The 13516-nt window shown below is 41.9% G+C and overlaps 1 protein-coding gene across 1 annotated transcript in view; it reads left to right on the forward strand.

The window, feature by feature from the left end:
* The first annotated feature begins 542 nt into the window (after positions 1-542).
* cmip (c-Maf inducing protein) overlaps positions 543-13516 on the forward strand; it is a 75054-nt gene continuing 62080 nt past the window's right edge. Inside the window, exon 1 of the mRNA XM_061677441.1 lies at positions 543-1520. Within this exon, the coding sequence (XP_061533425.1) occupies positions 1203-1520 (318 nt within the window). The 5' untranslated portion in view covers positions 543-1202. The remainder of the gene's footprint in view (positions 1521-13516) is intronic.

Genomic DNA, 13516 nt, shown 5'->3' on the forward strand with positions numbered 1-13516 from the left:
ACTTGTGTATTTATTTCTTTTAACACAATAAATACACTCAAACATACAACTATTAACAAATGAGGTGAAGGGAGGCTACAGTGGATAAAAAAGTTCACACACCCCTATTCAAATGGTTTTTGGAAGGGGGGCTGGGGCAAGACGAGAGCGTATGTACAATTCTTCCAAGGACTTAACATTCATGACAGTGAGGGTATTTTTACTTTTAAATCTTGATGAATTAGTAAAAAGTGCAAAATGGGCCTTTTTTTTCGTCCAGGGCAAAAGGGCAGGTGCCACAGATTTTGTCTAGCAACAAGTGACGCTGTACCTCTGTGATAATAATTACCTTGGTATTAATTGCTGCGTCCGTTCTCAACATTTTTTCGGTTGTGATTTTGTTTTTGTTGTCATGAACGAATAGCCTACTATTCGTGCGGGTACGTAAGATTTTTGAAGGCTATTCAAAGGCGCAATTCGGAGAGATGTGGTGGCTGGATGAGGAGGAGGAGGAGGAGTATGCAGCCTTCGGCAGACAGTCAAGCGCAAAAGAGCCAAGAAGAAGGCTCATCCGCTCGCCTCCCCATTGACGTCAGCCCAGTATCACATGAACCAGCGCGGACCAATCGGCGCGGCGCTGCTGGAGAGAGCTGGCTCGTTTACAGCAAGATAGGGGGAAAATACGGAATCAAAGGAAACCGAGCCAGCGAGCCTGTAATGAGCGCAGAACCCCACACAGGAAGCGAGAGCCGCCGCAATCGGAGGTTTCTTTCCTTTTCGTCCGTGTGCCCGCGTCTTTCCGCTGCTGGATCTATTCGTTTTGCCTCGGAAATGGATAAGGCCGTGGCCCGAACATATTGAGTCGCTCGTTGGCAGCGGAGGGCAGTCGACACGCGCACCGCGGACGCATTTCGTGGAGCATTGTGCGGGCAGGAAAATGGTGGATTGTTTACAGTGTATAATCAAATGCTTCCGCCGCGTGGATATCCTGCCATAAAAGTGTCGGAAGGCTCCTTTAGCGCCCGTCTCGGGTAATTGGTCGTGTTGGAGCAGCACTAGGTAGGAAGGTAGGTAGGTAGGTAGGAAGGTAGGTTCCCCCCCTCCCCCAGCTCGATCATACGGTGCTCCTCTTTTGCTATACTGTACATGTAGCTTGTGTCTTGTGTGGCCGTCTCGTATAAAGCCATCGCCTCGTTTCGGGAAAACGGTTGGATTACTCAGTGATGGATTTCAACAGCGCCGGCGGAGGCAACGAGCTGCACAACAACCAGTTTTATCAGTGCGAGGAGAGCAAGCCTCTGCTGGGGGACATGTCGGAGGGCAATAATAACGCCAAAGTGGCCGCGGGGCCGTGCAAGAGGAGCCTGCAATACTGCAGCGGCAGCGGGATGCGCTACAAGCTGCTGCACGAGGGCGACATCCAGGTGTGCGTGCTCAAACACCCGCGCACCTTCCTCAGCAAGATCCTCACCTCCAAGTTCCTGCGCAGATGGGAGCCGCATCACCTCACGCTCAGCGACTGCAGCCTGACCTCTGCCACCGTGAGAAGCTTCATTTTATTCCCTGTCACTCTAATATGCTGCGTTGCTGTTTGTCTTTTCTTGTCTGGGCGCAGCAGACGATTATGCACGATCTGTTTGACGCAGTTGGCGAGAAAGCATTGTGTCAGCATGTCGATAACTGTGCCATTCATCGGATTGGTGACAGAGGCCTTCCTGCGTGCAACATACCTTCACCTACCTGTGCGGCCATGTAGTGGGCTGCACATCACTTCCTCTTATATTTAGAGATGCTCCATACCACTGATACAAGTACAAAGTACTCAGAGATACGAGTACCGATGCCACTAGTACTTTTGATACATAAATGTCCATTTAACACAATGACACATAATTGTGAACCAAGACCTTGATTTCTTTCTGACACACATGATGATTTGCCGATGTGTCAAACCGCCGCAGCATAGCACCAACTACTGGCAAAGAGGACTTCCTCAATGTCAGATTATTATTTTTTTCCCCTTGCCCAAGTATCAGGGGCTGGTATCGGCAGCCTTGACGAGTGCCCGATACCTCGAAATAAGGCAGGTATCGGCCTGACACCGATAACTGGTATCAGTTCTCACCCTGCGTGGTAGACAAGTGGTGAGCGCATCTGCCTTACAGTTCTGAAGTTGGATGTTCGAATCGGGATTTGAATCCAGGCTGCGGCCTTTCTTGTGTGGATTTTGTTTTGTTTGCGAGTTTTCTTTGGATATACTCTGGCTTCCTTCCACAATCCAATGGCATGCTTGTTCAGTTCATTGAAGGTGTGAACGTGTGAATGTCCGGTGACCAGCTCAGGTCCAAAGTCAACTGGGACAGGCTCCACCTGTCCCCCGTGTAACCCTAACAGTTAGAAGCGGTATAGAAAATGGATGAATAGTTCTTTCAAACAAACTAAAGCAGTTTATTTACTTCTGACAAAGCGGAGTTTTATTAATGCCTGCTGGACATTGGGAGAGATTGTTGAGTATTATGAAGAGATCAATGATATGTAACTGTAATAATTCAACTATCTAATCCATTTCCATACCACACATCCTGTTCAGGGAAACCAGAGCCGATGCCCGCTGACTCGTGTCCACTGATACGAGCCCATGCGTCTGTCAATTTTTGATGCCTTTTGTCCTCATTAGTGTTGCGAGTAAGGTAACTTGACTATGGGGTGAGGTACACCCTGGACTGGTTGCCAATCAATCCTAGGGCAAATATTCAGGCTGGCCTTTGTAAGCTCTGAATTTTTTTTCCCACAACTATCCAATTCTATGTGTAATTTGTATGTTTTTACATATCAAGTGACACATATCTGACATGTTTACATTCCTGGAATACATGAAACAACCAGCACCCAAATTTTACATCTATAACTCCACGTGTTAACGCTGGATAATGACACCACGGTAAGTAAACATTAATAATTAAATAATACATATATTAAAAGTTCCATACTGTTTAGTTGGCCTTGTCTTTCTCTTAGTCCCATCCATCCATCCATTTTCTGAGCTGCTTCTCCTCACTAGGGTCGCGGGCGTGCTGGAGCCTATCCCAGCTGTCATCGGGCAGGAGGCGGGGTACACCCTGAACTGGTTGCCAGCCAATCGCAGGGCACATACAAACAAACAACCATTCGCACTCACATTCACACCTACAGGCAATTTAGAGTCGTCAATTAACCTACCATGCAGGTTTTTGGGATGTGGGAGGAAACTGAATTGCCCGGAAAAAAACCCACGCAGGCACGGGGAGAACATGCAAACTCCACACAGGCGGGGCCGGGGATTGAACCCCGGTCCTCAGAACTGTGAGGCAGATGTGCTAACCAGCCGCACACCGTGCCACCCAAAAAGTTATTGATAATTTAAAATTTTAAGCATTCATAGTAAAGGCAATCCTTATTGACAGAACATATGGTGGCGAACTGAAATACATTTATTTCATAACGGTAAAGAATATAGTGCATCATGGTAAAGACATAAACAGCTTCATAAAAAAATTTTGCACAATTTAACTTCAAACTCTGCAAATACAAGTGCATAAATGATCCTAACTACTCATTAAACCCATTACACTCTTGTCTTTAAACAATCACAATAATGGTAAAGACGTGTTATAGTTCCAACACTTTCACAAAGTCATACATATTCATATCTCAGAAACAACATCTCTTTTGTTGTCTGCTGTTGTGTGAATGCAAAATGGCTGCCTCATACTCGCGCTTCAGCTCACAGATCCCTCCGTTGTATTGCAACTACAAAATGAAGCTCTCACATTGACCGTTTTGTGCATTTACACTGAACTTGCGAAGGCAGATATCCCATCCATCCATCCATTTTCTGAGCCGCTTCACTAGGGTCGCGGGCGTGCTGGAGCCTATATCCAGCTGTCATCGGGCAGGAGGCGGGGTACACCCTGAACTGGTTGCCAGCCAATCGCAAGGCACATAGAAACAAACAACCATTGGACCTCAGAACTGTGAGGCAGATGCTCTAACCAGTTGTCCACCGTGCCGCCCTTATTCACGTTAGGAAAAGGTCTGATTCCCATCTCAAGATACCTTAATTATTATTATTTTTCTTCCTGCTGCCATGATGAATATCAGCCATTTGACAGAAAAAAATAAAAATAAATAAATAAATCAGTGTCTGAAGTTGAGACATACTGTATGGCCATCGTTTTTCTGTACTGCTAATTAGGGGTAGGAATCACTCAGGACTTAATGGTTCAATTTATTTATGATTTAGAGGTCTGCAATTTGATTGCCAGTTATCAATCTTCAATCAATAGCTTTTTTAATCTGTATTTTTCTTACTGTGTGACTACATGAGGGGTGTCAAACTAATTTTTGCCACGGCCCACATTGTAGTAAACGTTTTCGCTCAGATGCCCTGCGATTGGCTGGCGACCAATTCAGGGTGTACCCCGCCTCTTGCCCGAAGATAGCTGTGATAGGCTCCAGCACACCCGCGACCCTAGTGAGGGTAAAGCGGTACAGAAAATGGATAAATGGATGGGTTTCCCTCAGAGGGCCATTAAGACTGTGAAACCATATAAATGGTTAATAGCCTCATATTATTGCATTTACAGAACAAATTGATGGATAGCCAATTTGAAATCAGAAGTCAAGAAGGTTGTTCAGGTACTAGACTGTAAAAAAAGGGATTGGTAACAAAAAATGCTTGCAGTATTTTAACAATATTTATTACATTTGACAAGTTAAAGTTTTGGTGCAGATTTTAGCAAGTCTCATGGAAGTTAATGTACATGATTTCCTTTCGTGGGCCACATAAAATAATGTGGCGGGCCGGATCTGGCCCCCAGGCCTTGGGTTTGACACCAGTTGACTACATTCTACTTTTAAATTAGTGTTTGTGATGGCACATTTTCACGCTTAATATAAACATTATGTCTTTTATCAAAATGCAAGAGATGTATGTATTATAATGTAAAATTTGCCAACAAATATTTCCCAGTGCTGCAAAAAGTCAATAGTGATGTTTAAATTGTGTATTCAAAATTTGGCCCAAAACATCGCAACAGTATTGGTAAATAAGATGTTAGTAATGAATATTTCTACTTGGTTTCAGTACAGTCTAGCACATATTTAGTTTATAGCTGGTGTGGGCTTTTCAACGATGTCTTATCAAACATCCATCAATCCATCCATCCATCCATTTTCTGAGCCGCTTCTCCTCACTAGGCGAGGGCGTGCTGGAGCCTATCCCAGCTATCATCGGGCAGGAGGCGGGGTACACAGCCATAAGTATTCAGACCCTTTGCTGTGACACTCATATATTTAACTCGGGTGCTGTTAATTTCTTCTGATCATCCTTGAGATGGTTTCTTCACCTTCATTGGAGTCCAGCTGTGTTTGATTATACTGGTTGGACTTGAGTAGGACAAACACCTGTCTATATAATACCTTACTGTGCGTGTCAGAGCAAGAGAATCATGAGGTCAAAGGAACTGCCTGAAGAGCTCAGAGACAGAATTGTGGCAAGGCACAGATCTGGTAAAGGCAAATTTTTTTTTTTTTTTTGCTGAGCACAGTGGCCTCCATAATCCTTAAATGGAAGACATTTGGGACGACCAGAACCCTTCCGAGAGCTGGCCAAACTGAGCAATCGGGGGAGAAGAGCCTTGGTGAGTGAGGTAAAGAAGAACCCAAAGATCACTGTGGCTGCGCTCCAGAGATGTAGTCGGGAGATGGGAGAAAGTTATAGAAAGTCAACCGTCACTGCAGCCCTCCACCAGTCGGGGCTTTATGGCAGAGTGGCCCGACAGAAGCCTCTCCTTAGTGCAAGACACACGAAAGCCCGCACGGAGTTTGCTAAAAAAAACAACACCTGAAGGACTCCAAGATGGTGAGAAATAAAATTCTCTGGTCTGATGAGACCAAGATAGAACTTTTTGGCCTTAATTCTAAGCGGTATGTGTGGAGAAAACCAGGCACTGCTCATCACCTGTCCAATACAGTCCCAACAGGGAAGCATGGTGGTGGCAGCATCATGCTGTGGGGGTGTTTTTCAGCTGCAAGGACAGGACGACTGGTTGTAATCGAAGAAAATATGAATGCGGCCAAGTACAGGGATATCCTGGATGAAAACCTTCTCCAGAGTGCTCAGGACCTCATACTGGGCTCTTTTCGATTTTCTTCCTCAAGGTGCTTTTTAAAAGTTTTTTGGGATAACAGCAACCCACTTCAAATCACAGAATGAAAAATGTATGTACATTTAAAATTATTTTTACATCACGACAAGTTGTTAGGTGGCACGGTGGCCGACTGGTTAGAGCGTCAGCCTCACAGTTCTGAGGACCCGGGTTCAATCCCCGGCCCCACCTGTGTGGAGTTTGCATGTTCTCCCCGTGCCTGCGTGGGTTTTCTCCGGGCACTCCGGTTTCCTCCCACATCCCAAAAACATGCATTATTTGGAGACTCTAAATTGCCCGTAGGCATGACTGTGAGTGCGACTGGTTGTTTGTTTCTATGTGCCCTGCGATTGGCTGGCAACCGGTTCAGGATGTACCCCGCCTTCTGCCCGATGACAGCTGGGATAGGCTCCAGCACGCCCGCGACCCTAGTGAGGAGAAGCAGCTCAGAAAATGGACAAGTTGTTACCTAGAGTATATAGATCCACTACGATCTGTCAGTTGGACGTGTAAATGAAAACACTGATTCATAATAGAAAAAAAACAAAAATGAGAACCCCAAGGCCGAAAACCGAAAGCCGAAACACCAGAAGAAATTATTATGCCAATTATTAGTAAAATTGTATTTATTGCTATGACTGTAGAGCTGCCAACCTATAGAAATTCACTTTCAGAACAATTTGTCTGAAGTTCCATATTTTTTAAATTATGTCAAGAACATTACCACGGGACAGTTATTGCAGTATATTATATATTAGGATAAAATAATTTTGCATACTGTTCAATTGTGCAACATAATCCTTACTCTATAATTGTGTTAATAAATCATAGCTTCAATATTTATTTGAATGTATTAGGGTTTGGCTCTGTTGTAGGTGTTCATGATTTTAGAAAAAGATGTAGCCTACACTTTCGTTCCAATATGACAGGGGTACATATGACTGCATATATGTACAATTGTGCTCGTACGTTTACATACCCAGGCAGAAATTGTGATTTTTATTATTATTTTTTTTATAAATACGACTGATGACTGAACAACCATCATTAATTTCTTTATGGTTATGTTTTGTTTAATGATAATGCTTTTCTGAAATGCTTGACCGTTTAATTTGAATCCCATCAAAATAAAATTAAATGTGTTCCGCCTGGACCTTCATGTTTTCTTTAAAGAATTGTACACATCTTACAAATTCTGCTTGGGTAATCAAACATATGAGCAAAACTGTGTGTTTTCTCATTTACTAAATAAAAGAAGGGCTGTGAATTTCAAAATAAGAGGAAGTAAATAGAAAGAAAGTATCATGTGTACAAATAAAGTGCTTAACTTGAATAATTATTTGAAAATACAGATAATACTTCATGTTTTGATCATATGGGTAGCAGCAAAATCATGGATTTTAAAAATGCATTATACATACATTATACATCGGTTGAAGGGTTTTCCAGAATTTTGAGATCAACTTTGGGGGTGCGTATTATTCATGGGTGTGCATTATACATGAGAAATTACGGTAATTGTGCTGTGTTTGGGCCCATTTTGCGGAGGATGGCTTCATAAAATACGTAAGCTTTCACATACTGCTTGTTTGAAGCGAGCGAGCCACAAGCCATGTACGTACAATATATAAAGGCATACATGTTTGGTATTTTCCAACAGTCCTTCCACAGAATACATACAGTATTCTGTAGAAGGATAATGTTAATGTTAAATGTAATGTTAAATGTGATTGTGACTTTCGCCAAATTATGTGCGACAGATGAATGCCGTGCCGCAAGCCGGTGACGTTATAGTGAGTCAGTGGGACCCCCTTTCAAAAAATCCTGCTCTCTTTTACTTTACCCAAGTGAAACGTCCCCTCCTCTGTGGAGTTGTGACTTGTTATGAGTAGTGGGCGAACAATCCAATGCTTGTTGAATTCTGCTTCACAATGACAGTAAGACCCCCTCCCCTCCCCCCCACACACACATATCAAATGAAATGAACATGAGGTCACTGTGAAAGGTTGGCCCGGCCGCCGAGATCACGCCATATGCCAATGGCCAGTCAGAGTGAAGCTGTTTTCCATATTTTAATTTGGAAATATGAGCAATCCAATTAGAGTAAAGCTCATTTACATGTCGCATACTGCTAGGGGTAAAAAGACAAGCTAGTGTAGCTTGAAAAATGACTTATTGGGCATTTTGAATTATCATTATATAAATGATCTTGCAAACCCAATAAAAGGACATCAAAGATGATCAAAAATAATAATAATGAAAAAGCTGATGGCATAAGACCTTTAAGAAATTTCAGATTGATCATATGATTTGCAACAGGATAATAATCAAGAAAATGTGAATATTAAAAAATAAAAAAATAAAAAGTAAAATGTATAGCCCATTAGGTCATGAATATGCTGGTTAAATTGGGGTGAATGTGGCCTCTGAACTAAAATGAGTTTGACACCTTTGTCTTAAATTCAACTAACTAAAACTTGAGTTGTTACTACAGTTCACATGTAAAGATATCTGTCCATTCCGAGGTTATGTATTTTATTGGGTTATTTTGATTGTGACACATGTACGAGTTATCCTGAAATTCCCTTGTGTGTGTGTGTGTGTGTGTGTGTGTGTGCGTGCTCTTTATGCGCACTTTTCCTTGTATTCATATTGTGTCAACCAGTCTGCATTCAATGATCATGTGCCTCCAAGTTGACTTGTCGGCGACATCACATATCCTTGGTTTAGCAAAGGCTGAATTCTGTTGGAGATGATTGATTTAGGGTGAAGCATGAATGCACGTTTCTTGTGAGACATTGTTGTGGTATGTGGGCAGAAAAACAATGCAATCTGTATGTTACGCAGTTGCATTCAATAAGGAGGCTGCACGCAATACTCCAGGCAAAACACACACTGTAACAAAGGTGGTTCTACGAATAGCTTTTAGAATTTCAGAACAGCTGCCAATGTCCCCCCGACCCAGAAATCATGTGAATTCCCCAGCTTAAGTCATAGCAGGATTGTTATCAAAAAGCAAGGAAGCACACAGAACATCTCATGTTCATCCTTTCAAATCCAGCTAGCTGCCAAACAAAGCAGATAGTTTGTTTGTGAAAACTGTGCATGTGAAAAGCTTGTCAAGTCTGCCACCAAAAACCAAATGTGCATCACATTTACGTAAGAGTGAGAGGGAGCACATACTTCCTGTGTTGCGAGTGGCTCACAAAAGGCCTGAGATGAAAGGAGACTGGGTGCGGCTCAAGCTTGAGGGGCTCATTGTAGGAACACTACACTGGCCTTTCACAAAGCCATCAGGGAGATTTTTGGTTTCTGTGCTATCATTACGTAGAACACATTTTCAGTAAATTAAAAAAAAAAAGGATAAATTCTGGCTTTTTTTCGACAGTACTTGCAAATATGTATCCACAATCAGTTGAGTTGTTTTCTTTGAGATTTCAGCTTTTTTAAAATCTGCTTTTTTTGTGTGCTGATATTTCACAATAGGCTAATTGCACCTAACAATTTTCTTTAGCCTTTTTATAGTGGATTTGGGGGAACCTATACCTAAAACGCTCATTGGCAGTTTATCCCTGCTTATTCAAGAATTTTTTGGGTTACATTGTTTTTTCTTTTTTTTCTTCAATGCAATTATAATGGTCAATTATCCGTGAATTTCCGCTATTTGCCTTGGTCCACCGTACTTGCACTGTTTATTCAATCTCAAGCAGTTTTTCATCTAAAGAAGAAAAGCATGACTTCCACCATGGATGGAGCTATATCCATGCAAACTTCATCTGCCCTGCAATAGTCTGCTTAATACAATTTACACCATTCACATCAAAATGAGTTCAGGACATTCAGAGATTTATTCTCTCATCCTATTAAAAATAATATTTAAAAAACAATAGATTAAATATGTTACTTTAACCGCTGATCAACAAAATGTAGCCAAATGCCAATTCTTTCAGCATCCACACACAACTCAATACAAAACCTGGATGGATAAAAGCAGATACATTCTTTTGGTTAACACTAATTGCTAATGAAAGAAAACAAAGTTTGACGGACATACTGTACTGTATGTTTTGTCATCATAAGCACATGAGACACTCATGTTGAGGTCAGTAAACTAACTAAGTAAGCACATTTTCTCGTACTAATTCAACAAGTAAACTGAGTTTCAAGGAGCAGAGTATTACCGCTGTACCAGTTTTATTTTGTTGTCCTTGTTATGTTTCCACTTTTTTCAGTTGTTGTTTTTAAAAACTGAACCGATTGAGTTATGTTGCTTACCCATGTAATTATTTAAATCTAAAACAGAACAATTAGAACTTGTGAGTGAAGTTTTCAGAAATACTCATATTTTTCTGGTTGCATTACCTTTTTCATCTAGTCAAAAGTTTAAAATTACATTATGGCTTTGAATATGGATGTTGGATGTTGTGAATGCTGAGAATTTCCTGAAGTGAGTGAGTCAAGAACTGAACAGTGTTGGCTTTCTTGTAGCTCTCTTGACAGAAACAACCATAGCAAACCCCAGACCACAGTCAACAAAGTCGCAGCTCAGGAGCTGTTTTCTAATGTTTGGGTTTTGTAGGTCACCAGCGAATTGTCTTCCGCGTTTATGAGCAGCAATTTACTTCCTTGTCTAATGCATCATCATATCATTCACGGAAGTGACGCTTAAATGCCACATGGACGTCATACTAGGGAGTGCAGCAGCCACACGTGTTCCATGGTATAATCAAGTCCCTAAACATAAATGACATGTTTTTGATCATGTGTGATCGATGTGTTTGTCATAGTGAGGGTGACACCAGTTACTCTTCAATGTCAACTTGAGAGTCCTGCTTGTGATTATTTGTAAATATTGAGACAAGGCAGACAGGGTGTGAAATCATAATACTTGCCTGAGAACAGGAAGAGGAAGAACTTTACCCATTAGGAGGATTGTGGCTTTCTTTGTGTGTGTGTTGCAAACACAATGGCTACAGAACCGCTCATGGGTTTTGTCTCAATACATGTGACATATATCACCTTTGACCAAAACAAAACAGAGAAGTATATAAATAGAATATAACAGCGGTAAAACAATATTCAAGCGAGACCAGTGTTATAAGGAGTTGAGAGAAAAGGAGAAAAATAGAGTAAAAGTTCATAAATGAACAACAGAAGGATGTGTTTTTAGGAGAGGTGGAAGACAACATAGAAATAACAAAAGGGAAAATTAAAATGCTAATAATACAGCCGAGCCATGAGATATGAGTGACCCGACTTCCAAGCTTTTTGAAATATGTGACGTTGACCGGCCGAATTATTTATTTATTTATTTATTTTTTTGACTTGTGAGCCCAAACTTGAGATTCGAGCACTGAATGGTAGCTGGTGACTCAACTCACTTAACAACAAGCAGCACTTTTGCTGTTATTCTAAAAGAAAGAGGCTTAAAGCCGTTTATTGCCACTCTCAGCTCATGGTTACTGTCCAACTAAGCAGAAAACAAAGAGAATTACATGTCGTGTATTTGAAACAACCTCATATCCTCCATCTATGATACAATGGGAAACACCATGGCAACATGGACTAACAATTCACATCTACAGTATGTGGCGGTGTTATTACCCATTACGCAAAAGATATCTGAACATAAACGGTGCAGCGGATTACACTTTCAGATAATAAGTACTCAAAAGCATATAATTATTCTCTGGAAATAACTAATATTTTTGCTGAATTGATGATGTGAGAGGCCTTGAAACGTCTCATTGAACAGTATATCCGTCTGTCTGTTTTATAATTGCTGGCACGGTGCCCACCTGGTTAGCACATCTGCCTCACAGTTCTGAGGACCCGGCTGCAAATCCTGCCACATTCAAAAACATCCATGGTAGGTTAATTGAAGACTCTAAATCAGACATGCCCAAAGTCCGGCCCCCGGGCCAAATCCGGCCCGTGTTCATATTTCCACTGGCCCAAAGCCTCTGTCATAAAACCAATAATATGTGGCCCGGCAGTGCAAAATACACGCGCAATTTTATAGTTCACCACAGGATGGCAGTAAACTTGTGGCTGAACCCTCGCGGGGCCGTTTTGCTCATGATCTGTTTTTTTGCCCATTTCTAAAATGGCAACTGGAAGTAAGAAAAGGAAAGTTGATAGCGAGGGCCGACGTTTCCAGGACAAATGGAAGTCTGAATATTTTTTCACAGAGTTTCGAAACAACTGCGTCTGCCTAATTTGCCAAGAGACTGTGGCTGTGTTCAAGGAGTTCAATATAAAGAGGCACGACCAGATGCCTCTTTATATTTACCACATGCTAATTACGACAAGCTAACTGGGAATGAACGCAGTGAAAAATTTAAGCAACTGGAAGCTGGTTTAACGGCACAGCAACACTTTTTCACAAGAGCCAGTGAGTCGAATGAAAATGCAACAAAGGCAAGATATGAGGTGGCAACGCTGATTGCCAAGCACTGCAAACCTTTTACTGAGGGTAAATTTATTCAAGACTGTGTGATGAAAATGGTGGAGAAAATTTGTCCTGAGAAAAAGCAACGGTTCGCCAATGTTTTCCTGGCTCGTAGCACTGTGTCACGAAGGATCGAAGAAGTTTCTTCTGATATTAAGAGACAGTTGGACGCAAAAGGAGTGGAGTTTGAATTTTTTTCGTGAGCCTGTGACAAAAGCACGGATGCATCCGACAGCGCTCAGTTACTGATTTTTTTTTTTTAGAGGAGTGGACAGTGAAATGAACATGCGTGAAGAGCTACTTGACCTCCAGAGCCTTCAGGACCAAACGAGGGAAATATTTATTTGCTTCTCTTTGTTCCGCCGTACATGACATAAAATTAAAGTGGAATAAAATCACGGGGATTATTACGGATGGCGCACCTGCCATGGTTGGCGAGCACAGTGGATTATCAACCCGAGTGTGTAACAAAGAAAGCGAAGAAGGAGGTAAAGCTATAAAACTCCATTGTTTTATTCACCAAAAAGTTCTATGTGCCAAACCGTTTCCGTGGATCTCAGTGACGTTCCAGCCCATCTGCAGTTGGAGCTCATTGAGCTGCAGTGTGACAGAGTGTCGCAGCCGGTACCAACAACTCCCTCTTGTCAACTTTTACCAGCAGCTGGATAAAGACAGGTTCCAAGAGATTCGTACATTTGCTAAGAAAATGTTGAGCTTGTTTGGCTCGACATACTTGTGTGAGAAGACATTCTCAGTCATGAACATGAATAAGAACCGCGTGAGGACAAGACTAAGTGACTCCCACCTGCGTGACATCTTGCGCATTAAAACCACCGCTTTTGAGCCAGACCTGCCCCATTTACTGCAGTCGAGATCTCAGTATCACCTTTCACATGAA

The sequence above is a fragment of the Phycodurus eques genome, chromosome 5, assembly GCF_024500275.1.
Source record: "Phycodurus eques isolate BA_2022a chromosome 5, UOR_Pequ_1.1, whole genome shotgun sequence".
Lineage (NCBI taxonomy): Eukaryota > Metazoa > Chordata > Actinopteri > Syngnathiformes > Syngnathidae > Phycodurus > Phycodurus eques.